Source organism: Dermacentor albipictus, chromosome 2 (assembly GCF_038994185.2).
Source record: "Dermacentor albipictus isolate Rhodes 1998 colony chromosome 2, USDA_Dalb.pri_finalv2, whole genome shotgun sequence".
Lineage (NCBI taxonomy): Eukaryota > Metazoa > Arthropoda > Arachnida > Ixodida > Ixodidae > Dermacentor > Dermacentor albipictus.
Genome location: NC_091822.1, coordinates 58,064,508 through 58,088,817, shown reverse-complemented (window position 1 = coordinate 58,088,817; position 24,310 = coordinate 58,064,508). Strand labels below are relative to the sequence as shown.

Sequence of the window (24,310 nt, the reverse complement as noted above, 5' to 3'; positions counted from 1 at the left end):
GAGCTTGGCTTTCGTGGAGGGGTTGTCGAATCGCTTCAAGTGGCCGGGGCCGGATAGCCCGCGTGCGAAATACAACGCACATTGTCCACCTATGAGGTTGCTGCTTGAGGAACTGGCAATGCCCGCCTTTGTATACCAGGTCGGCTGGCTCAACGTGGCCTCATTCCTTTGGCCGTCGTAGTTGTTAAAGCCTGGATGGTTGCGGATAGATATTCAAAGGGCCGCGAATTGGCTCTCGGTGCTGGCTGAAATCTCTGAGAATGTTATCCAGACACATCAGTGCTCGATGTGCTCCAGAATAGGCAAGTTCACTGACATTTTATTTTTTTTTGTGGCATGAACGCGACAGTCTGAGGTGGGACGTCGTGCGGCTCACGCTCTGATGCTTCAGGGCGCCGAAAGCAGCCGTTGGTGGACGGTGACTTCGGAAGACTGGCACGCCGAAATAGGTCAAGAGGTGCAGCTTGAGGTCATTGCAAGGTGTCATCCTTGGAGATTGTAGCGGCAGGTTTCAGTGTTTATGTCAAGTCGGAGGATATATCTTAGAGACTCGTACTTGAATGGTTGAGGGAGTATTTGGTTCCCAGCTAGGGCTTCCTCCGGCATGGCGGCCCAGCCACCGACGGCTTCGGGTTTCAACCGAGGAAGGAACGCGTCGGACTGTGTGTTTGACCAGCCTACCATCGCCGCGCCGCGAGGAAAAGTTGATCAGTCCGCAGGCCAACAATTGCAGCCAGCCCCTGGTATTGCCGCTACGCCTTTTTTAGGCCATTAATAGCACATATGCACAAGCTAGGTAGGACATCATATATTTAGAAGTACGTAAGTAGTTCTTTATTATGATAAAAGATACATCTACAATATAATCACGTGAAATCACAGAACTACATTGTGTAGCAGACCACGTGTCATCTTCTCACCCTGCACACCCTCTCTGAACGGGGGGAAAAGCGTTATTGATTGTGAAGTGGTATAAGGCTGTTAAGCAACAAAAGAAAGAATGATAAACCTCACATTTCATTTCCACAGTTCTGTTTTCCGCAAACGTTACACCTCATAACACTGTTGTTATAGTCAGTTTCACAATCCATACAATATTTTATAAATGACCCACACTAAGCTTCAAGGTGTGTGTTGTTGAAATATAACGCACAATACAGGGACGCTTAAATGACGGACAAACAAGGTAAGGCTATGTTAGCTTGAAATAACCACAAACACTACTGGACATGACACCTCTCCAAAAGGCAAGGCAAATATACACCAAGACGACCAGCACTTCGCCGAGCTATAAATGTAGACGGTTCTTCTGGAACTAATTTTGCGTAATCCGATATTACCAAATAGTATCCCGCATAATGAATGGTCAGCTGCCATTTTTTGAAGTACGTTGCATTAACGGCAGTGACACTGATATTAGTGTCACCGATAGTGGTAGCCATAGTGTTTTACATGAGGTAGTCTTCTTTTTTTTTACCGATATAGTTAAATTTCTTGTATTGAAGGGTTTTGTAGTGTCTCATGGCAATAATGTGATATCTGGTGTCGGAACAACCAATTATTCTTTCACACTAAATGTACTACAGCTCTTCGGGCCAGAAAACATAAAATTGATTGCTCCTTTCTACTTTACTGCTTCTCTTTCAGCATTAGGTGCTAGACAATACCCTTAAAAGGCTTCTTAAAGCGTTATGACGGTGCTATAAGCTCGTGGATGCGTATCGTTATCATTTGCACGGGTAGCTTTTTACTCGTGCAAGGAGACGATCGACTGGCTTATGTTCCGGAAATGGGAGGTTTAAATTATTGGTGGAGCATGGCGTATAAGCGGTATTGTCACTACTTCAGGCTATTCGCTGAATTATTTTTGTTCTCCTGCTCTTGGCTGCTTACTTGATCTTCGTATCGTACTATTTTCAATCGTTATCTCTCTGCATCGAAGCCATACAAAACCGTTCTGCTCGTTTAGTTTTATGCAACTATTGCCATTCTGCAAGTGTCACATGAATGAAATCATGTCTTCATTTGTCTGCTCTTTCACTTCAGCGTAAATCTGCTCGACTCGGTTTTTTCTATGAAGTATACCATTCCAAGCCTGTTCTACATAACTCGCCCCTCGCATCCCACACTTGAATTTTTTATGAAAGGACCATCAGTTCGAAGTTGCTGTGCCTTATTGTCGTACTAATATGTACTTTCATTATTTTTTACCGACCACAAGTACGATCGGAACTATCTTCGCGCCAACTTGGCCTCCGTCAATGATGACAATAATTTTGAGACAGAAAATTCCACTTGATGTAATTGCCCCATATTACCCACCCCTCTCTATAATGTTGTGCACCTTGATAGTAAATAACTGAAATCAAATGAAATGTGTAGCCTTTTTTGTCTTTAGTTTTGCACCGGTTAGGTTTAACATTCTGTTATCTAATTAGTGTATGAAATGCATCAAGTACTTAAAATTGCGCTTGGCAGTTAGTGCGTGAGCCCGATGGAAGGAACAGCACACGAGAAGACACGTAGCACTATTATAAGCACAGACTACCGGTTGCGCATACATTGCTTTCTGCATTTCTTCTTGTGGTCTGGCTTTGTTGCTATTAGCAAAGGAATTCTCTACCTAATTGTGAACGTACCAGCCGCTCAATGTGTTTTTCTCACTACTGATGAACTGAATTAGCTGGGGAACGTAACAATGTAGACGGAAAACTTACGCCTGTTGATCAGTTGACTATTAAAACGGTTTCCTTCCTGCAACTTTGTTTTCTACAGAAAGTGGTATTGTTGTAACGTCTGCGACATAAACACTTATACGACCTTTACAACCACCTGTGAACTAAGCAGGCTTTGTCGGCGACAACGTTCTGTGCAGGACATGTTTCTTTATACATGGAGTGCTCAGAGAAGAAGGCCACTTATTTTACCAACTTAAGCAGTTGCTGGAAATGAAATGTTCGTTTAAGACGGCTCTCTTACTGCTAGCAACAACCTTTGACTGATTTCAGTAAATTATGCTTTTTTTTTGCTTCATCGCCTAAACAGCACATCCATGTACAACACTCCTCCTATGATGTTTGCGTCTCCTCAAAATGGCCTATTATTTTGGTAGCAAAGATGTGATCTGCAGGCACATCTTACACCCTTACGAATGCTGGCCACACTCTAATATGTAGAAAGTTATGTTCACAACAGTAATTCAATTTCACGTCTTCTTATCTTCGACAAACCTTCCCTGTTTTAAACGATACGTGTACGGTATACCAGGACAGGACTGCAGACCACTAATCATGCTTACTGAAATGTTTTGCACTGCCAGGTCAAAGCGAGCCCAGCATCTTTTGTTCACTGTTGAAATCGCTTACACTGCCGTAATTCGAAACGCGCTGCGCACCCACAGGCTTCCGTCTCGTGCTTTCCAGGCTATAGCACTTCTTCGCTGTCCTTTGACAACCCACATTCGCTGCGTCTAAATACGAGAAACGTTTCGATGGCGCATTCACAATCCACGGCAGTGAGTTTCTGCTCTCTTTGAAGGTCTTGGAAATGTGGCACTTCTCTTCCCCTGGGCAGAAGCAGGGAGTCAGAGATGAGTGGTGACGCTCTTTGATGTATGACACGTTGCATATATCCTTTCGGCTGGGCGGCTTTGTTTCCTCAATAGGTGATGCAGGCGGAGAAGGCCTTTTGCGCCGCTCCCGGTACGATATAAACAACCACAGAAGGAAGAGAACGACCTGCATTCCTCCTAGCATTCTGTAGAGGTTGTTGTAAGATCCGAGTGTGTCCCGGAAGTAACCTGCGTGCAGGATGAAACAGGAAATATGAAGGCGTTATTTAATTTCTTATTTTTATTTAAGAAACATCAGCGAATTCATGGCGATTGTGCGAATATGAGTCTAAGATTGACTACAATACGTTGATTCGAGCGTGCCAATAAAATTTGTGTTGCTTTCTATGTTGTAGGAGATGGGGCCAAAGGAAGGTACTGAGGTCGCCTTTGAATAAAGGCGCTTGTACCACCACGATTAACAGTAACTGTTAATTTCTGTGGCACAGTCCTTGCTCACATTAGACAAATGGCGGGTGACGCAGCGATACCCATTTTTCAAGTACAACCGAAGCTTGTATCTTACAGGCAACAACCACTAAGCAGTTAAACTACGCACACTAAAAATGGAACTGTGTGACCAACACTGATGGTGAAGCGCGTAAAGATGCGTCATTCCAGCACTGGAAACTTTGTGCCCTTACTCCACAGTCCATGCCACCTTGGATTCAAAGAGTTCTGTTTTAAATATTGTTTCTTGAATAGTTTACCTATTTATAGCGCCCTTAGTGTTTTTCGCCCCTTATGAAAAGTGACGAAGGCGCGAAATTTAAGCGATGCAATTAATATTGAACCTTGGCCATCCAAGCAGCCAAGCAACTAATTTACCACGTGTACAGGCTACAGTTTGATGATAAGGAAGATGCTGGCCGATTTTTGACCACTGGCGATGACAGTTATAACTTAATTTCGCGTTTTAATTAAACAGTTCAGTCTCTGCCCATCTCCATCTATATGTTTCTATTGTAAGTAACCTGTCGTGCAGTTATGTCCTCGTATTTTTTACTTTAATTTCACCTACCGTGTTCTCGGCCAATCATGCAGAGTGGGAACCTGTCAATATTTCCAAAGGGGCAACTAGATCTACATCTACACGCTATCTCTTGTGATTTGCTTACATCGAATGCCTGCTGTGCGGCGTTGGCAAGATCGTCCTTGCGCAAAAGCAGTGGTACAGAACAAAATGAGTGTGCATCCACATGAAATACACCAAACATTCTGGCGTTCATTGCTGTTTCACCAGTGCATATATGTTCTTTTTTATATGAGTCACAAGCTGACCATGCTTAAAAGGAGTACCAAGAACAAAAAAAAAAAACGTTTGGCACAATGTATTCCTTATGTCTGTCCATGTAATGAAAGTTTTCTTAGTTTTGGAGGACGCCGCATTTAAACAGAACACATGGTATGCACACTGTGTACGTCACTTTATTTGCAAATAATGACGTGCCCACGGTTTCGAGTAGTTCTCTGTTTGTTCCGCAGTTATGTGGATTTTCCGAAGGGGTGCCATTCCCAAATGAAACAAAACGTTGCCTGAAGCCTATTTTGTATGCGTTTGTTGGCTGCAATAGTCTTTTTCCGATTCGTTAGTAGTTAAAAGAACATTTCCGCAGTTTTCTGCGAAGTGGAACTGCACTTGTTAGCGCCGTAATATATCCTGCCAACGATTTCCGCGCGTTTCTATCGTCAAAAATCAGGTGAGTGAACTAAAAACATATGTGACGCACAGTGTTACGAGAAACCATGTTAGTATGTGTAAGCACGACCGAACGAGGATGTAGAAAGAATCACATACGGAGAGTGAGCTACATTCAACTATAGATTTTATTTTCGCGTGCATTGTTAAATTTATACCGAACGAGCGGAAACAAGTGAGACAGAAAGAACATTCAGGGGTGCTTGTCGTTGAACTGTACACGTGTCTAAGGCATTACCAAAACATATACTGCTATAGATACAGCGAGAAACCGAGGAATCGTATGTCTTTTTCACAGTGCGACACTGATGGCACGCTCATGCACCTTTCTTCAAAATTTGCAATTTTAAGGGTCTCCACCATCTCTCATGTCATCTTGCTATAAGCCCGCTAGAAAACAGAAGTACTTTCAATCATGCGTGTACAGGGACAATATCGGCGATGAATGCCCAAATGGCCCGAGATTACTCTAGTGACGCTCTATTTATGCTCTTTAAGTCTGTTATTGATAAACCCGCCAGTTTGCACAATATTAGTTCTTCCGCACGAAAACAGAATGGCGTAGACAACGTTATGAGTGCAGGTTAAAAATCGTTTGCGATGTTGAGTTGAACATGCGTTCGTTTTGTTGTTCGCTTATTTAACCTGTTTACATAGCTTCTTTAGACGCTCATGGGCAGAGAAAACCCTGTCCACCCCACGCTTTGCCGATTTTCTTCAGATATTATGTGAAGTACACTGAATGCATGGTACCACAGTAATTTTCCTAGCCTTAGCAGTGCTACTGGTTCCCTTCGATTCGTTTTTATGCTTTCTGCTGAAGCCCTCCGCGATCTAGCTGAGCATACGCATCGGATAACCAGAATCTGACAGGCGTATGACCTGATCTCTCAAACTGCTTTCCACTTTGTGGTCCCATGCCTTCATGAGAGAATGAATGAGAGAACAACAACTTTTCAGCAATAATCTCAACGAGCACAAATCGGATTACCAAAATTTGATAGGCGCTTGGCCTAATCTCCGAAATTGGTTTCCACTTTGAGGTCAAATTACTTCGTGAGAGAATTACTGAAACAAGGTGTTGTGAAATGTTCACTGCTTTTTGACCTTCGACAAACGCCCACATAATATCGTTGCAGACTCTCACACATAGACGCACACATGAATGTGCCATCTTGCTGCATAAGATTATGCTCAAGTCATCTGGCATACAGGCACCCTTCTCTGTTGTATCTTCGAGCGCACGTTCAGCCAGACAGAGTCATCCGCTAAACATCGTTCCTTTTAGGCTACATATTCACTGTTATAAGTTTTCTTTCTTTCCGCTTACAACTGAAATCTGGAACAGTTTGGATGGTTCGCTTCGCGTATTGCCATTTCAAGAGATTGTTGAGCAATTGCCTAATCATATCGCATGCTGATTTGTTCTTTTCTAGAGTAACTTCTTGTATATGTACTCTAATCTGTGCCCCCTCCTGCTATGTCTCGAAAAAGAGAGCAGTATTTGTAAAAAAATTTCATAAATAATGTTCCGCTTTCGCGCCAAAGAACGCATTTTTGCTCGAACGGGCAGATGCATCAATCAGATACTAAAAGAACGTCACTATAACGTCGCGAGAGTAATCTCCGGCCATATGGGCATTTATTGCCGAGATTGTCCCAGCAACTCATGTGTGATGGTACTATTTTGTATAGTGCTCATTGACCGATGACAAGAGAGATTGTGCAGCCCTATAATATTGCAAAATTGGAAGAAAGGTACGTGAGCAAGCCATCAGAGTGGCTACCTGAAAAATAAATACAATTCCTTGGTTTATCGCTGTAACTATTGAGTGCATGTTTTAATCATGCCTTAGGGACGTGTATCATTGCTCGACAACCACCACTGAATGTTGTTTCTCGCCTCTTTTGTTTCCATTCATTTCGTATGTATTTATTGACCATGCAAAAATGTGAAAATACAATCTATACTTGAAGGTACCACTGTTTCTGTGTGTCTGTTTCGTTCTACGTTCTCATTCAGTCGCGCTTAGAGGCTCTATCACGCATTCAAGCAAGCTAGCTCGCCAACGTGTTTTACCCAAGTTTAGAGAAACACCATCGTAGTCAGGGACTGAATAGATATTCATGAAATTTAAGAGTACGGAAACGGTGCAGGACGTTTGGCTTGATTTTCGCGCTATATAAGCCGTTACATTATTATATATGGCGGCACGACTTCTATTAGCTTTAGGAGCACGCAGTCTCTATGGCAATGTACACCTCCGCCGTAGATAGAGGTTAAATGAAAGAGGTCTCAAAAACACCGATATGGGCTACAGACGCTACGCCTTAAAAATGAAGACTTAAATTTGGGTGGCACAAGTGCTTTCAAAACCATTTACTGAAATGTAATGTCTTTGTCATATACAGGGCTAAAAGACTGCTAACTCACAAAGAGGTCGCATACACCACCCAAAAATGCATTGTCAGCTCGCATGAATCTTATAAAAACATCACCAAGAGAGATAACAAAATACACATAACGGGAGGTGAGCTAGCTTGCATAGCTTCTCTAAGTACGTAGTGCTTCCAATCACATTATAGAAAAAGTCGTCACAGAAAGCGCAACACGAATTATAACGCAGAAATGAGTGCAAACTTCAAAGACTCATTCACAAATATGTTACTCCATTCCAGAAATTGCGGGAGACCGGCAGGCCTTCGCATATGTAATTATCCAAATCTTCTGACCATAAGCTTAAGATCCTTTTGAGGATCAAAGCCCCGTGGCCTAATGTCATTAGTGTACACATCAGATTGCGTTTTCAGTATCGTGCCCCGGGCATCCTAGTAAAAGATTGTGTTTTCTTTTACCTTCGGATCGTAGAGCTGATTGTGCTTGAGCAGATCGCGATCGGGGGAAATTGCGAAAGGACCGGCTACGCGCTCTGCCATGTTGGAGTGAGTCATTCTTCGTCGGCCTATAGTTCTGAAGGACCGTGACGAAATAAATGTGACCGGGATCCCTCAATATATTTTACGTGCTCATCCGCGTGGCCAAAGGGAGACAGAGAGAGAGAGTATGCATTGAAAGGCAGGGCGGTTAGCCTGAGGTAGTTCCAGTTGGGTACCCTGCACGGGGTAAAGGAGTATGGAAATAAAAAGAGAAGGGTGAGGCAGGGAGAAACGCTGACGAGCGAGAACAAACCCCGTACGCTGTAGAGCGGTAGGGGACGACATTGGTAAATTCCATCGTGAAGGCCCTTAGGACACGGGAATCTTAGTAACGTGAATAAGGCTTGCAGCGCGGATGTCGCGCGGTCCAAAATCCATAGCGGAGTGTCAGAGCGGATTATTTTATGCACGGCAGGTTTGGTAAACGCTGTACCAAGTCTCTGAAGTGTGGCTTGCTAACTTGGTTATATTCTATCACAGGGAAATAGTACTGCTAGCAATGATTAAGATTGGCTACTGCTAACAAAAGTATCATGCTTCTTTTTAAGACAGTGAGCGTATACTCTTGCATATACGGCTACATGCGCAATTCGCGGTATCTGAGTCAGTTACCTTCCGGTCGAACAATCCCTTCAGAAACACCCTCACCCATGCAGGTCCTCCTCATCCCCATCATTATTATGAGAAGCAGCAGCAGCCTTCTTTTATCTCCCCTACCGGACATAGACCTCTCGCTGGGTCCTCCAATTCCCCCTGCCCTGCGCTAGCTTATTCCATCTTGCGCGTACAAATTCCCTAATTTCATAACCACATCTAATTTTCTATGGTCCGAAACGGTGCTTCTCTTTCCTTGACACCTCAGTGCTCCACTGGTTATCTGCACTGCGTGTTACACTGCCTGCCCAGCTCTATTTTTCTGTCTAATTGTCAACTAGATATCGCCTCTCTGAGGCCCACCGCTCGCTCCTATGTCTAAATGTTACGCGTGGCATTTTTTTCCATCATGGCCTTCAACTTGTTCTTGAGATTCTAAAAGTTTCTAATTTTTATGTTAGCACCGGAAGAATGCAGCGGTTGTACACTTTTCTTTCCAACAACAGTGGTAAGCTTCCATGCAGGGTTTCGCAATGGCTGCGGTATGCACTCGAACTTTTTTATTCTGTAAATTTTCTTTTGAGTCCCCTGTGAATAATGCACCTAGATATATGTACTACTGTACAGACTCAGGAAGTTGACTGCCAATCACAAATTGTTGCTCCCATGTCAGGTACGGAGCATTATCTTTGACTACTGCCTATAATCTCGAGCCCTACTCTTATACTTTCTTGGTTAAGGTCTTGAATCATTTGTCGCAATTCATCACTATTGTTGCTGAAGAGGACAATTTCATCTGCAAACTGAAGCCTTATGAGATATTTGCCATAATTTTGTACTTCTACGCCTACCTAATCTAAATAATGAAATACTTCTTCTAAGCATGCAGTAAATATCATTGGAGAGATTTTGTCTCATTGCTAGATCCCTTTCTTGACATGTAACTTATACTTTTCTTATGGAAAACCAATGCAGCTGTGGAACCTTTGCAGAAATTTCTCGAATTATTCTCGTATGCTGTCCTGTACTTTATTACGCAATGAATCCATCACTGCTGGTATCTCTACTGAATGAAATACATTTCCATATTCTTTGAAAGCTATGAGGCTAGGTTTATTGTATTCCTCAGAGCACTGAATTACCTGATTGAGGACATGGATGTGATCAATTGCACAATACCCCTTAATAAACCGATTGAAGCCATGTTTCCCTAAATCTGTTGGAAATTATCTTGGCGAAGTGAAAGAAAGCTAATGGACCTATAATTATTCAGTTTTTAGGGTCTCTCTTCCTCTGGATGCGTATAACATTAGCATTCTTTTGGCTATCTGGTGCACTTAAATTCGTGAGGCATTGCATATGAAGGGGTGGAAGCTTTGCAAATCTAATATAAGCTCCATATTCTATAAAAACGGCTGTTATTCCGTCTTTTCTTGCCGCTTTTCCCAAGTACATGTCTAGCAAGCACGTCTAACCTTATCGCTAGTAATAGAAGGAGCCTTCGTGTCCTGGTCCTCACTACTTTATTTGAAGGTTACGCAGCTGTTCTACGTACCGTACAGGTCAGGATAGAATTTATGTGCTGCTTTTACTATATAATCTGAACAGCTGATGACATTACCATGCTTAGCTTTCACGGCATACGTCTTTCCCGGTCGTATGCTCGGTTTTCTTCGGAATGATTTCTTGCTGTGGCAATTATAATCACTTCCTAAATCTTTCCGATGTAATTCTTTGGAGTATCGCTTACTTTCTCCTTATCTACAAGCTTTGAAAGTACAGTGAATTCTATCTGACCTCATGAGTTATACATTTTCATGCTTTCTCGCTTCTTTATTACGTTTTTTTTACTAAGGCTCAGTTTATCTACTGGTTGCATTGGGGCCTTACCTCGCACTTCAGTTGCTGCTTCTGTATTCAGCAAAGTTATGGTTTCATTCATTGCCTCTACGTTATCTTCATCTCCTTGCTCTAAAGTTGCATATTTATTTGCGAGTGCCAGTCTGAATTCGTCTGCTTTCAACCTTAGTACTTCTAGGTTTGCCTTTTCAAACTAGTTTTGCTCTTTCTCTCTTCAAACTGAAAGCAATCTTAGACCTCCCTAAAGGATGGTCATCGCCCTTTACCTAACCTGACACTTGCCCATCATGCAGAATGATCTGTGGGATCGAGGTGCCTTGCCACACCTTGCCCCCCTGCTGACCCGTTGTGCTTAGCTCGATTCTGCGAAGCATCGCGGTAGCGGCAACATAGCAGACACGACTATCATGCCGGAACTACTTTTCCGCGCAAACCGTGCTTCTCCTTCACGCAGTCGAGTCAATGCGCGAGCAAGGGCCATAGGGACGTGCTCTCATTCGCCTCCCGAGTGGCGGCCCAGGTCGCCCTCTCCACCAGAGCTCTCTTCCACTGAGTGCTTCATCGCCGCAGCAGATGCTCAGAGTTCCGCAACGAGGTGGTTAATAAGCGTGTGTCTACTCGCGATGTGGCCCCTGAGACTTTTCTGTGCTGTGTCGGAGAGCAGACAAACCTTGCCGTAGCGCATTTGGGCGTTGCGGAGTGGAGGAACGTAGTCTCCTTCCCTAACCGGCGCTTATAGGGTGAGCCTTGTCCAAACCCATCTCAACAGCTAGGATTGGCAGAGAGTATGCTATCTCTCGCATTTCTTGTTTCTCCATTAGGGCTTTTCCAGGCACACTTTATGCTACTCCGCTTACTGGAGAAAGTTAACCGACAAAAATATACTCAGAGCCAGTGGTGGTGTACGAGTCCACATGCAAGCAAATTACGAAGGACCACTAGGCTTCAACAAATACACTCCCTCACCAGAACAGGAGCTCACTTCCCGGGTGCAGTATTCGGCCACTACGTCTCTCATAACACAATTATCCTTGAATGTCAGTGCTCCGTGGCTGCGGAGCACCTGACCAAGGCGGCGGTCAGACCTGCGACGCAGCAGAGGGTGCTAAGAATATCCCGATCCTGACAGACCATCACCGGATACTGAACCCGGCTAATTTTAAGACCCTAACCCTATCGAGTGAACCTAGCTTGGCAGGCCCACGTGAGATTCGTCGAATAACTGCTGCTAGCGAGAAAACGAAAGGCTGAAGAAATTATTTTCCTTGGCGCAAGCGATCTAGTATTCTCCTAAAGACTGTGCTCGCGCTGCTTTGTGTTACAATAAACCGGAGCATTATACGACTGCCTCGGGAACACTCTACACGCTCAATTTTCCTTGAAATGTCGAATAGCTGCGGTTAAAGAGCGGATGTCTTTGGGAACCATTCTCGAGTTCACGTTTCGGGTCAGTATAATAAAATGATTTTCATTCATTCTAGTTTTTGTTATAATTCGTCGCTAACCACTGGCCCGTGCCTGTGATAACGAGCACATAACGTCACCCGCACGACTGAGAAAGCACCGGAAAGAAAAATAATTGGAATGCCATTTTGACACCGGTCCGGCTTTCGATCGTCAATATTTGCTATATATTTTAAGGAGTTACTATTAAAATGTACACATGAAGTGAAATATTTACTCTCATAAGCGTCAATACCACAAATAAAGAAAGCAATATTGTGTGTGACGGAGCGTCGTCCTGGTCTTTTATATAAAAATATTTTCACCTTGAGCCAAGAACATCACTATTCAAAGACGCTAGAAGACCCCTTTCAGTCACTATGAAAAAACGGTCAACCATTTATGTTAAACGCTTTCTGATATACTGTCTTTCATTATATACTTTTATATTACCGCTCCTTACCTATTAGCACTGGTTTGATCAGCAGTAAAGGTACGACGAGGATTCCAGCGACGCCGTATCCAACGGGAAGGTTGTCCATACCAATGTAATCGGCCATGAGGACACCATGCATTGTCATGCCGCATCCGTTAAAACACGCAGCAAGAAGGGTTGCTACCACCAAAAAAGCATATGAGTTAGCCTCCGGTAGAATGGCGATGGAGGCGGCAGTAAGAGCTGCGTTGCATCCAACAAGCGTACTTCGCCGAATGACGTTCCGATCAGCGAGCAGCGGCAGCCCGATGCGTCCTATGGCGTCAGTTATGGACAGATATGAGAGCAGCGGTACCGCCAAATGCTTCGCCACGCCTTTGTCAACGGCGAAGTCCACTATAGTCGTCAAGAAAATGTCCTCGTTGTAGCACATTACTGTCCACGTGACGAGAATGACGTAGAACATGGGTAGGCGTAGCACTTGAGTCGCGCTCTCGAGGACGCCAGGTTTTCGCTCGGTGCTCGATGAACTTGTGCGGGAACGGTGCTCTGACTGAACAATATCCTTGATGTTCAGGTTGACGTCACGTTTCTCTGCTAACACTTCTTGCCTAGGATCATACTGTAGCGCAGTAGTTGTGGGTGAGCCAGAGCGCAGGAGAAAGCTGATGGGAACCAAGTGCAAGAGCAGGGCGCCGAATATAAGCAAGCAGCCATCGAATCCGTAGGACTTCTCGAGAAAAAACAGCACTTGCGGAATGACGAGGGATGAAAGTATCGATCCCATGAACATGATCCCGTGTGCCGTGCCTCGGTACTTGACGAAGCGCATGCTCAGGAAGACCTGCAGCATCATGCTCACGGTTCCGGCTCCGGCTCCTGCGCGAAGGTATGAAAATAGGGCGTATTTGATTACACGCACAGGCATATGCGAAGCCGCACAGTAACGCATGGACAGAAGCTTACAATTGGTGACTCTGTGATTTCGATTTGAATTTAATGGAGAAATTTTACGTGCCAAAATCATGATTTGATTACAGGCACGCCGTAGTGGGGCACTTCATATTAGTTTTGACCAGCTGGGAATCTTTAACGTGGCCCCGATGCACAGGACACTGGCGTTTTTCGATTCCGCCCCCATTGAACTGCGGCCGCGACGGCCAGGATTTCATCCCGCGACGACGTACATAGCAGAGCGACACCGAAGCCGCTAAGCCACCCCAGCGGCTAACCTGATTTCTACTTACTCGTCACCATGCTTAATATTTCCATCGAGGCGTCACGTGCGGAAACTCAGGGATTTATTGGAGGTGTCATCCAACAAAAATACTTGTAGGAGACAAAAACAGCGCACGTAACAAAACGCGCGGCCAGTTGCAAGAGTCTTGAGTAAAACCGTGAGATATCGGGAAACGTTAGACGATAAATAGTAATGGCGCACAAATGAATATTCCTAGCATATTTTGCTAGACGTACAAACACTGATTGTCGCTACTGATTCACTGATGTGATGCGTCACTAATGGTTGTTTTTTTCCTACGTGAGCTGTCACACATTTCAGGTAACAAGTCTATCAATGTTTCCCAAAGAACAAACATTTGAAAGTGCTGCACTGTTCTAATGCCATCCCAATTTCTTGACATTTTCTTTCTATTGAATTCGGACATTTAGAATTCACGTATTTACGTCATGCCATTATATCTACACAATGGGCACTACAGAACCAGGGGCAACGTGGCACTAACCGTGCCACGACTCTTCATTGAGCAGTGCTTTTTGCCTGGCATCACCCCACCCTTTTCTACTGAGATGGTACGCACGAGGCTGTCTTTCTGCGATGCTGAGCAGCACGGTTTACAAGAACGGCAGCACAGATAGAGGAATGCCATTATCATTCATCGCAGCGCTACCAGCGTTCTTTACTGAACCGCCTTTCGTCCCCTCACCACAAGTTTGCCTTGGCCATACATAAGACGCGCCTCAGCAGTTCCCCTTTTGTGGGCATGACATAATCAGTGGCAAGATAGCCTTACCCGTGCCTCAGCTCTTTGTTGTGCAGGTTATTCTAGATGCCAGTTAATGTCGTAATGATTGGCGCTTTTATATGCTTCTGCCATGCCACGAAAAGCTTCTTGATTTTGTATAATGGTCCCATTTGTATGGAAGCTGCTTCCGTGCGGACATATAAACGGCAAACCAAAACCGGCACAAAAGGAAATATTCCAGAAGCTTCTCGGGGGTCAGTATGCTATTGGGCAACAAATTGGTGCATTTAAAAGACAGTGTATGCATAATGAGTAACTAATATGCGACAGTTTGCTGTACGTCAATGTGATGCAGAACACGCAAATCAGGTACCTTAAGCTTATCCAACAGGTTATGCACTTTCAAAGAAGGAAGTAGACAGAGATTCGAATATACAAAAAAGTGGTTGCACTTAGTGGTTAACGGTAATCCTGAAATTCCAGGTTAAACGAAATTATCTTTACACGAACAATGTGTCCCAGAACTTTTCAGACACAAATTATAGCTTAATTGTAGTTTCCAAGGGTGAATTCATACACTTAGGAAACCGGGTAATGCGTTCAAATAATATGCGGTATTTAAAAGGGCTATCCATTCATATTAAAGGCGGCTACGCACAGTCTACTGTATAATCATGCTGGCTTCTGTTGCAAAGCACGAAGGTTGAAAAGTACAAAGAAATAAAAGTATCTTTGCTTTAGGATAAACTCAAATTAGATAAGGACATTCATTATTGGAATGACAACATGGTAAAACGTCTTACAATTGCAGCCACTGCTTTTGTCAGCACCATTATTCACACGACAAATCATATAGGCAAATACACCTAAGTATATGCAACCTGAATATCTGCAGGGTTCTTAATAAGAAAGAATTATTGGAAATTTCATTTCTGTAACGCAATTCATATTGCTTTTCCAACTGACCACTTATTACGCAATGAAATAAGTCATGATAGAAATTTTTCTCCCGCTCACCAAGGGTTCAGAAACGAATGATTTACTAAATGTAGTGGCATATTCGTCCTAGTAAGTAATAAATTTGACGCTGCTTTGCTAGAACACATCAGTCACAAAGCTTGAATGCCTAAGTGAAATACTGTGCTGCTGGGGTGTTACATTTAAACGGTACACAGTTTACACGTCTCCCGATGCCCCACTTGTCTTCCTCAACAAACGTGCAGCGCACAAGACGCTTTTAGATCTAATATCTTTTTTCTTTAATTTTTTTTCCTGTCACAATGCGTCCATAGAGCAAGGGCTATTCTAGCACAATCTTGTGAATGTATTTTACCAGTTCTACCACTCTGTGTCCCCCCAAATCCTCATCGCGCTCCTTCGAAGATTTCTTGCTTGAAAATGATAAGCGCATAATAAAGCGCTTTGAAAGCTGCCTTCTTAATGTTATTGCCTTTGGACAGGTTTATATAAATACGCCAGACCTGCATGAACAATTTTTTACCAAATAAGCAGAAACAATTATCAAACAAACCAATTGGGTGTCGCGCAGCATCTTCAAGTTTAGGCACTCATTGAACCGAATAAAAAAAAAGAAACATGCACTAACGACGCTTATTCGTGAACCGCAAGAGCAGCTCACACGTGAGCTTGGAAATTGAAATCGCTCCTACTTCCAATACCTGTTGCTCCAGCTTCGTCTAAAAATGATTCGGTTAAACTCTGGAACTATAGCACAGAGATAAGTAAACTGGTTTACAGGTCGCAGCCAGCCGGACAATGATAATCAATACGAAACAAATTGCTGTAAATTATAATAACTGTCCTTATAGGGGGTTTTCGAGCCCCAGTGTGTGCGCACTCAATGCATAATCGTTCTTTTTGTGACCGACAAATTACACCTTCTATTATGCAGTGCTTCCCCCCTCTTCTACGAAGAAACAAAAGTTGTCTTGCGGCTCTGATCAAATATTCTAGAGATGCTCACGCGGCGTTAGGTTGAGTGATTTGCCAAATTTCTTGTAATTCTTCGTGTATCACTATCGGCTGGAGAACTTCCTATGTAATATACACTCAATTATTCACAGTAGTCCACATACTTGCCACACTACTAGCATAATCCTTCGACAACAATGGCACCAACGACAACAATATAATAGCTCTCGAGTGTATGGTAAATCATTCAGCCTTGTACATCAAAACCACTTATTACTTAAGCTGAGAAATGTTGGCCTGCCATAAACAATAATACCCTTGATTGCTTCTTATTTAGCTAACCGAAAACAGTTTGTGGAAATAGATGGGCAACACACGGACTGTCTTGAAGTAACATCCGGCATCCTTCAGGGGATTGTCCTTGCTCCCATACTACTCTTGTTGTACAATAATGACATTGTATTGGAAATTGTACTTGCATACGTTTGTTTGCCGACGATTGTATTTTGCACCACAAGATCTGTAGCAGCATCAATGAAGTTTGACTTAACATTTGCCTTAGCCACGTACAGGGATTGGTGCTAGACATCGGGAATGGCAATAAACGCTGACTAACACCGTCCTTTGTGTCATGAGCAAAAAAAAAATACTGTATCTTTACACTAACACTTTTGGATCTTCACACTTGCAGGAAGTTTCCAGCCACAATACCTGGTAGCTACTATGACTAATACTAATAACCTATCTTGGAACTTGCACATTGACAATATTTGCACTCCACCTTTCGAAAGCTATGCTTACAAAGACACAAGTTGTACAGCGCGCTTTCCCACGCTGAACTAAACACCTACACTACTATTATGCAGCCCACGCTTCAATACGATTGCGTTGCATGGGACCCACATACTGACGACAGCCTTAATAACACTGAGTGAATACTGAGAAAGACCATTACATTCATTTGCTGTATTTATTTTCGGCATGATTCCCCCTTCCCGCTAATAAAGGAATGCTATGGAGCCATTATACTTATGCAGAAAATCTCAGTGTATTCACTTCATATCCCTGCTCCTGAATAACAAGCTTGTTGCTTACCCCAACGAGTACCTGTCACAACTAGCAACTAGACTAACACAACTTGGCAACCCACATACTACGCCAGGACGGATACTTATAAGACAAGAACATGCGCCAAACACTCACATTGAGTAACCTGTACGAATTGTTAGCAATGTCTTCCTTGTCTTAAATTACATTGCCGCCGTGTGGTACATTTTTTTTGTTCTTTTTTTGCCTACCCTGCTCCGGCCCATTTATGTGTGTAGTAAGTACGAAATTGAATTAACATGAAATACACATATAGCATACAAGTCAATGTTTTTATTTTTCTTGTACTGGCCGGATAAAATTTGTACTTTCGTGTGAAAGCAGATGCATTAACAGCGGCATGAAGACTAAGGGCCAGACAATGAAATCTTCCTTACCTCAGTAAGGAAGCCTTCATTGCAGTGAGGCTACCTTATGTCACTCTGAAAGGTTCCTTACTGAGGCGCCCTCGGTGAAGGCTTCCTTGGTGCTTCCTTGGTACTTCCTCAGCATAAGAAGCCAAACAATGAAACCTTCCTTACCTCACTAAGGAAGCCTTCATTGGTGTGAGGCTACCTTATGTCACTCTGAAAGCTTCCTTACTGAGGGGCCCTCGGTGAAGGCTTCCTTGGTGCTTCCTCAGCATAAGGTAGCTCCAAAGCTACCTTCATGCGTCCTTACGCCGCTCCTGGCCCTGAACGACCGCTTCACCTCACTGCTTAACCACGTGGCATTCGCTTGCGCATGCGCACTGTCGCCCACCTGCGGAGAAGCGCGAGCACGGTACGTCTTGCCAGGCATGTTCGTTTCAGTCACGCGTGCGGCATGAAAGCATTGCTAGGCGTTGCTAGGCGTTGCAAGACGCCGGCGTGCCAGCGTTGCTGGAGCACATCAAGTTTTGCACTGTAATGCGCAACTTTTTTTTAACTTTAGTAAACGAAACAAGAAGAAAGCGTCCACGCTTCTCTATATTAGCTATTCAATTTAAAGATTGTGCGACGATACAACATTTTTTAATAGAATAATGGTGGTCGCGGGAAGATTTGAAGAGATAATCTCGAACCCAGGCACGCGGCAACCGCTCCTTAGGTGAGGACGGGTGAAGGGAGCTTTCAGAGTACGCTTGCTTCCTCCATCGGTCCTTCGCTGTAAGGAGGCCTCACGTAAGGTTAGGAAGCGCTCGAAGGAAAGGAACTAGGGGTGTGCGAATATTCGGAATTTCGAATACGAATCGAATATTTTCCATATTCGAAGCGTATTCGATTCGAGAAATGCATGTTCGGAAATTCACGAATATCCGAGGACGGCCGAATAACGGTGGAAACGGCGAATATTCGGATAGACTGCGAATAATTGAGCAATTAACCAATTGTATGCTTGCTCCGCATTCTCCTAAGAACATGTTTATTAACTGAGAACTTCGCATGATCCGCTCATTATCTGTATGCTCTGTTTCAGTCTATCTGCTTCAGGCATTTGAGACATGATCAATTTCGGTTTCTTTTTCACCAAGCTTTATAATTCCAATTATTTTGGAATGCCCCATTGCCTTGAAGGTTGCAGAGGCAACTCAGGGTTGCAAAGGCAACCCTGAGTTGCCATTATCTGTATGCTCTGTTTCAGTCTATCTGCTTCAGGCATTTGAGACATGATCAGTTTCGGTTTCTTTTTCACCAAGCTTTATAATTCCAATTATTTTTGGAATGCCCCATTGCCTTGAAGGTTGCAAAGGCAACTCAGGGTTTGCTAACATTGATTCAAAATATATCAAGGCTCTTTGTGCGGAGTGGCCAGCCTAGGCATGTTTCTTGATCCGCGCTTTATGGCCACAGTTCATCAGGCATCTGTTCAGATGATCTGGCTGAAAAACCTTGTGACAAGGGAGCTCCAGGAAGCCGTCGTGGAACACCGTGGGGACACCGCCGTGCCAGCGTCGACTTCGTGTCCACTGGTGGCATCGAGTGTATGGAATGCTTTTGACGATCTAGTGATGAACAAAGAGAAGACACATTTGGCATCTGCCCCTGAGGGGGAAGTTACAGACTACGCGCAAAAGCCTCTTCTGGAAAGGGGCATGAATCCTTGTGAGTGGTGGCAGTCCATTGGCCGCTTCAGGTACCCGCTTTTAAGTGCACTCGCCCGGAAGTACTTGGCGATCCCTGCCACTTCAGTTCCTAGTGAAAGAGTCTTTTCTACCGGTAGAAATGTGACAGTGCATAGAGAGCGTTTACTTTCTGGCCATATTGAGCAGTTAATTTTCCTTCACGACAATCTGTAACAAGCGTTTTACCTGACTGAGGGCATTACCTGAGTCCATGATCTATAATTGAGTACCTCTTTAATTTGAAGCAACCTTGTAAAATGCAATGTTATTTTTAAAAGGGTAATAAAGCTATTGTTACCTCTCTTGCAATTTTTTAATACTACACAAGTATTCGATATTCGATTCGATATTCGAAGAGAGTTCTTCGCCTTATTCGTATTCGATTCGTAATCGAAAATTTCAATATTCGCACACACCTAAAAGGAACGTTTTATTGTTTGGACCAAGCTACCTTCATGCGTCCTTACGCTGCTCCTGGCCCTGAACGAGCGCTTCGCCTCACTGCTTAACCACGTGACGTTTGCTTGCGCGTGCGTGCTGTCGCCCACCTTCGGAGAAGCGCGAGCACGGTACGTTTTGCCAGGCACGTTCGTTTCAGTCACGCGTGCGGCATGGAAGCGTTGCTAGGCGTTGCACGACGCCGGCGTACCAGCGTTGCTGGATCACATCAAGTTTTGCACCGTAACACGCTACTTCTTTAGGTTTAATAAACAAAACTAGAAAAAAGCGTCCACGCTTCTCTATATTAGCTCATCAACTTAAAGATTGTGTGACGATACAACCTTTTTGATTGAATAGTGGTGTTCTGGTGTTCGCCTAAAGCTTTTAAGAGATAATCTCGAACCCAGGCATGGCGGCAACCGCTCCTTACGTGAGGACGGGTGAAGGGAGCTTTCAGAGTATGCTTGCTTCCTCCATCGGTCCTTCGCTGTAAGGAGGCCTCACGTAAGGTTAGGAAGCGCTCGAAGGAAAGGAACGTTTCATTGTTTGGGCCTAAGTCTTGCGCTAGAGCTCCTTGGTAGGCGCATCCTAATGCACTAAGCCATCACGTTGGGGCGACACACTATGTGAGGCCGCGGCTGCTTTAGCACCTTTTGTCGCCGTTCAACGGCAAATGCGACAATTGCAGCCGCACTTGGAGGCCTGGGTACTACTCATGAAGAACCAATAAAAGCACCTTGGGCATGGTAATCCCAGCTCCCTTGGAGCCGCCTACAAGGTGATAACGCGTTGCAAGGATAGAGGAGGCAGCGATCCAAATAAAAGCAATATTTGCATCTTTTTTACAAGAAAGTATGGGGACCTATAGGGACGCGAAAGCGCTGCAAAAGTGCGATTTGCCTTTAGATGTATTTTGTAACGCGGGCGCTATCGACTCTGATGTGGGCCAGCGCCGAGCTGGAAGTAATGGTGAGAGATTGTTGCGACATTAAAGCATTCAGTTCAGTCGTCAGCAAAAACATTGGAGCTTGCACCTGCTTCCTTTAATTGACATTTGCGCTTCCTCTGTGTCGTCACTTCATTCTAGTCCTTTCCTTTGGTTCTACAATATCGCTCACCATGAATGATGCCAAGTGTAACTGTCATCCAGGCTATATTTGGTGCAAGGACCGATGCCATTACTCCCACGGCAGTTACCAGGGCTCCGGCTCTTAGTGTAACAGCGGCACCGATCCACTGGCACAGCGGCCCGGCTAGGATGCCTGCAAGCAAACCACGCTGAATTAAATGGGAGCGACAAAGCTTTTACTTTTATAAAGAATTGAAAAAATATCAACTTCGTAATACGGATGAGAAGGAGCAATCATAATAAATAGTAAACTGGATATGCTGTATTAGTAAACAATGATTGCCATTTGCTTGAAAGTATTGGCTTATAGACAACGGCAGCTAAAAGGAAACTTTGTAAACAACATTCACTAGCAGTGCATAGCAAACGCATTACGTATAACTCCATTCAGGACAAAACTCATAGTATTTCATTCCGCTCAGTTATCACCAACCACTTCTTTCTTAGCGGTGACACTTAATACGTAATTGATAGATCACAGACGACAAAATTTCTTATAGTTATCTTAGATAGCCATCAAATTTACGTAAACATACTCAGACACTCATTCAAACAGTTTTTTTGGCATTCACGATAATATAAAAACTTAGTTTGTATTACTTTCAAACTGAAATCCTTATATATTTCTATGATGCCTTTATCCATAGTGATCTTGTGTACTGCCTATCCACGCGGGGCGATAAGTAACGGTTGCATCTTACACGCATTGAACATTTCCAAGTGAATGCATTACGTCCGAACACCTTCAACCCCATTTTAGTCTCATCCAGTACCTATTCTTCAGTACTTGAATTGTTATATCTATGCGAACTTGTTAGTCTTAAATAATTGTTCGTTACACGTCGCCTTTTAAATAATTAACCGTGTTTTAGACGTTTAAACAATAAGAGCGCTAGGCGTAGCGGTGCAGCTATAGTTTTCAAAGCTGGCGAAGAAGAAGAGGGCAGACATGCATGTAGCGCCAGAATAGAACTTTCTGGCACGCTCCACCTGAGCGGACGTGGTGTGAGCCACTCCCGATATCCCTCTGCACCTTGCGGGCCGGACTCAATGAACCCTGGCCGCGGCGGCTACCTTGTCGCGCCGCCTCCCACATAGGTTTTGAACAAAGCACAATCTATCCTCACCATTTAATCTATCACTACCAACTATCCGTACCTTCCAAATGCTGTAAATTAACAGCAATGATTCATGTATATCTCTTTGTGACATGTTACCATCTGATTTAAATTCATGTGCACCATGCACGTTCTGTCGACGTATTAAAATTTGCTCATTACAACTCTATTGCGTTGATATCTTTGTCGCTCTCTTATACTGTGTTGTTTTAAATAAGGTGTTTATTGTTATTCGAAGTCGCAAAACATGAGCGCATTTTACATATTGTATTTTTTTTCGGCTGAGTAATATGTTCTTATTTCCTGACTACGTTTCGTTTGGAGGTGCCCCTTGCCGTTCTGACTTTGGCCCCTCCGCTTCAAAGCATGCCTTGTACACATTTTATTTGTACCTAATGATTTGATAAGACGATGATGACGATGATGGGGATGGTATAGTGATTGAAGTCTCCCCATAGAGCCAAAGTTTGTGTTGAGTTGACTTGCCTTCGTTAGGAAAACGGTGGCCCACTGTTCATCGATCAGTGTGCGCATCTTCCTGTAACTCCTCCGCCTTGTTAGGCTGGCTCACGCTATGCGATTGCTTAAAGGCTTCGTTACGCATGACCTAAGAAAAACTTCGTGGGAAACCTACGAAACTTCACAGGCTTCTCCGCTCGTCCTGTCTGCTTCTAGTCAGTGTCCGTGTCACTTGGCGCTACAATCCAAGATTATGTTTCACAGAATCACTTAGCAAACATCAGCGCCGCTATCACGCCTAGCCGCTTCCCCACCATAGCGTGCTGCACGCTCTGAGAATTAATACCTTACAGCCGTGACACACGCTGGCCACACGATTTCTTGTACGTATTTCGTCATCGTCGCTTTGCCAGACCCCGCTTGGTACGAGGCTAAGGAATTATTTCCAACTTAATAGGACAAATATAGATGACACCACTCACTCATGCACTGATATAATTACGTGGGTATTGCATAAGGCTTGCACTAACTAGCCCAACTTTACACCGTGTATAATTTTTAAATCTTTATTTTACTGTTTTAACTATGCTTTATAAAATAATTTGTTCCCTTCGAAAGCGTCTCAGTAGTAACCATTTTTGAAATGTTTTTTTCTGGTTTCAAAAGTTTCTCAACACACTTAAAAATTCTGCAATACATCTCCTGCAGTCCTTCATGTTTTAATTGTGAACCTAGAAATAATTCTTTTTTTTGCAGTGATCGTTTTTCATTGCTGGTCAGTGCTGTGCGCTGTAATCAGTACGACATCGATACTTCATTTTGACTCCCCAATCGCCTCACATAATTAAAGGACATGCTGTATGTTTGGAAAGATACTCAGTCACTTCTTTCATTGTATTATTTCACAATTGTTGCAAAATTAGCTGCGGGTATTGTACGCAATTAGCAAGCTATTTATAATTTCTCATGACTCCAAATTTTTGCTTGCGTATTGAAGACCTCCCGCGTGATCGCATGCAAAGGGCCCCTATTTCTGGGAACTTTTATCTCGACTAGAGCCCCATTTTTCATGCTACCTCTGTGCACGCCTTGCTTGTCACACGCTTTTTCGCAGGCTTCGAATGCGACTAAAATTCTGGGCAAATTTTATTCACTTCGCGGTGTGAACTTACGCATATATGTATGTACGTACGCGGGTATGTATGTATGTATGTATGTATGTATGTATGTATGTATGTATGTATGTATGTATGTATGTATGTATGTATGTATGTATGTATGTATGTATGTATGTACGTATGTATGTATGTATGTATGTATGTATGTATGTATGTATGTATGTATGTATGTATGTATGTATGTATGTATGTATGTATGTATGTATGTGTGTATCGGACATAATTTACGTCTTCATCCGCTGAAAATATCATTAAACATTCTGGCACTACTGGGCAGACTTGAACACACCGTAAATGGT

At 43.6% G+C, this 24,310-nt stretch overlaps 1 protein-coding gene across 5 annotated transcripts in view; it reads right to left on the bottom strand.

Moving 5' to 3' along the window:
* Nucleotides 1-584: 584 nt before the first annotated feature.
* LOC135901836 (monocarboxylate transporter 12-like) overlaps nt 585-24,310 on the bottom strand; it is a 73,787-nt gene continuing 50,061 nt past the window's right edge. For 3 of the 5 annotated variants that reach the window (XM_065431684.1, XM_070533604.1, XM_065431685.1), the window contains 3 exons: nt 21,246-21,389; nt 12,607-13,458; nt 586-3,799 (listed from right to left, as the gene is read on the bottom strand). In XM_065431684.1, the coding sequence (XP_065287756.1) occupies nt 3,321-3,799; nt 12,607-13,458; nt 21,246-21,389 (1,475 nt within the window). In that variant the 3' untranslated portion in view covers nt 586-3,320. Of the gene's footprint in view, nt 3,800-12,606; nt 13,459-18,247; nt 18,345-21,245; nt 21,390-24,310 lie in introns of those variants that run through there. The other 2 variants (XM_070533605.1, XM_070533603.1) reach the window with 2 other exon arrangements.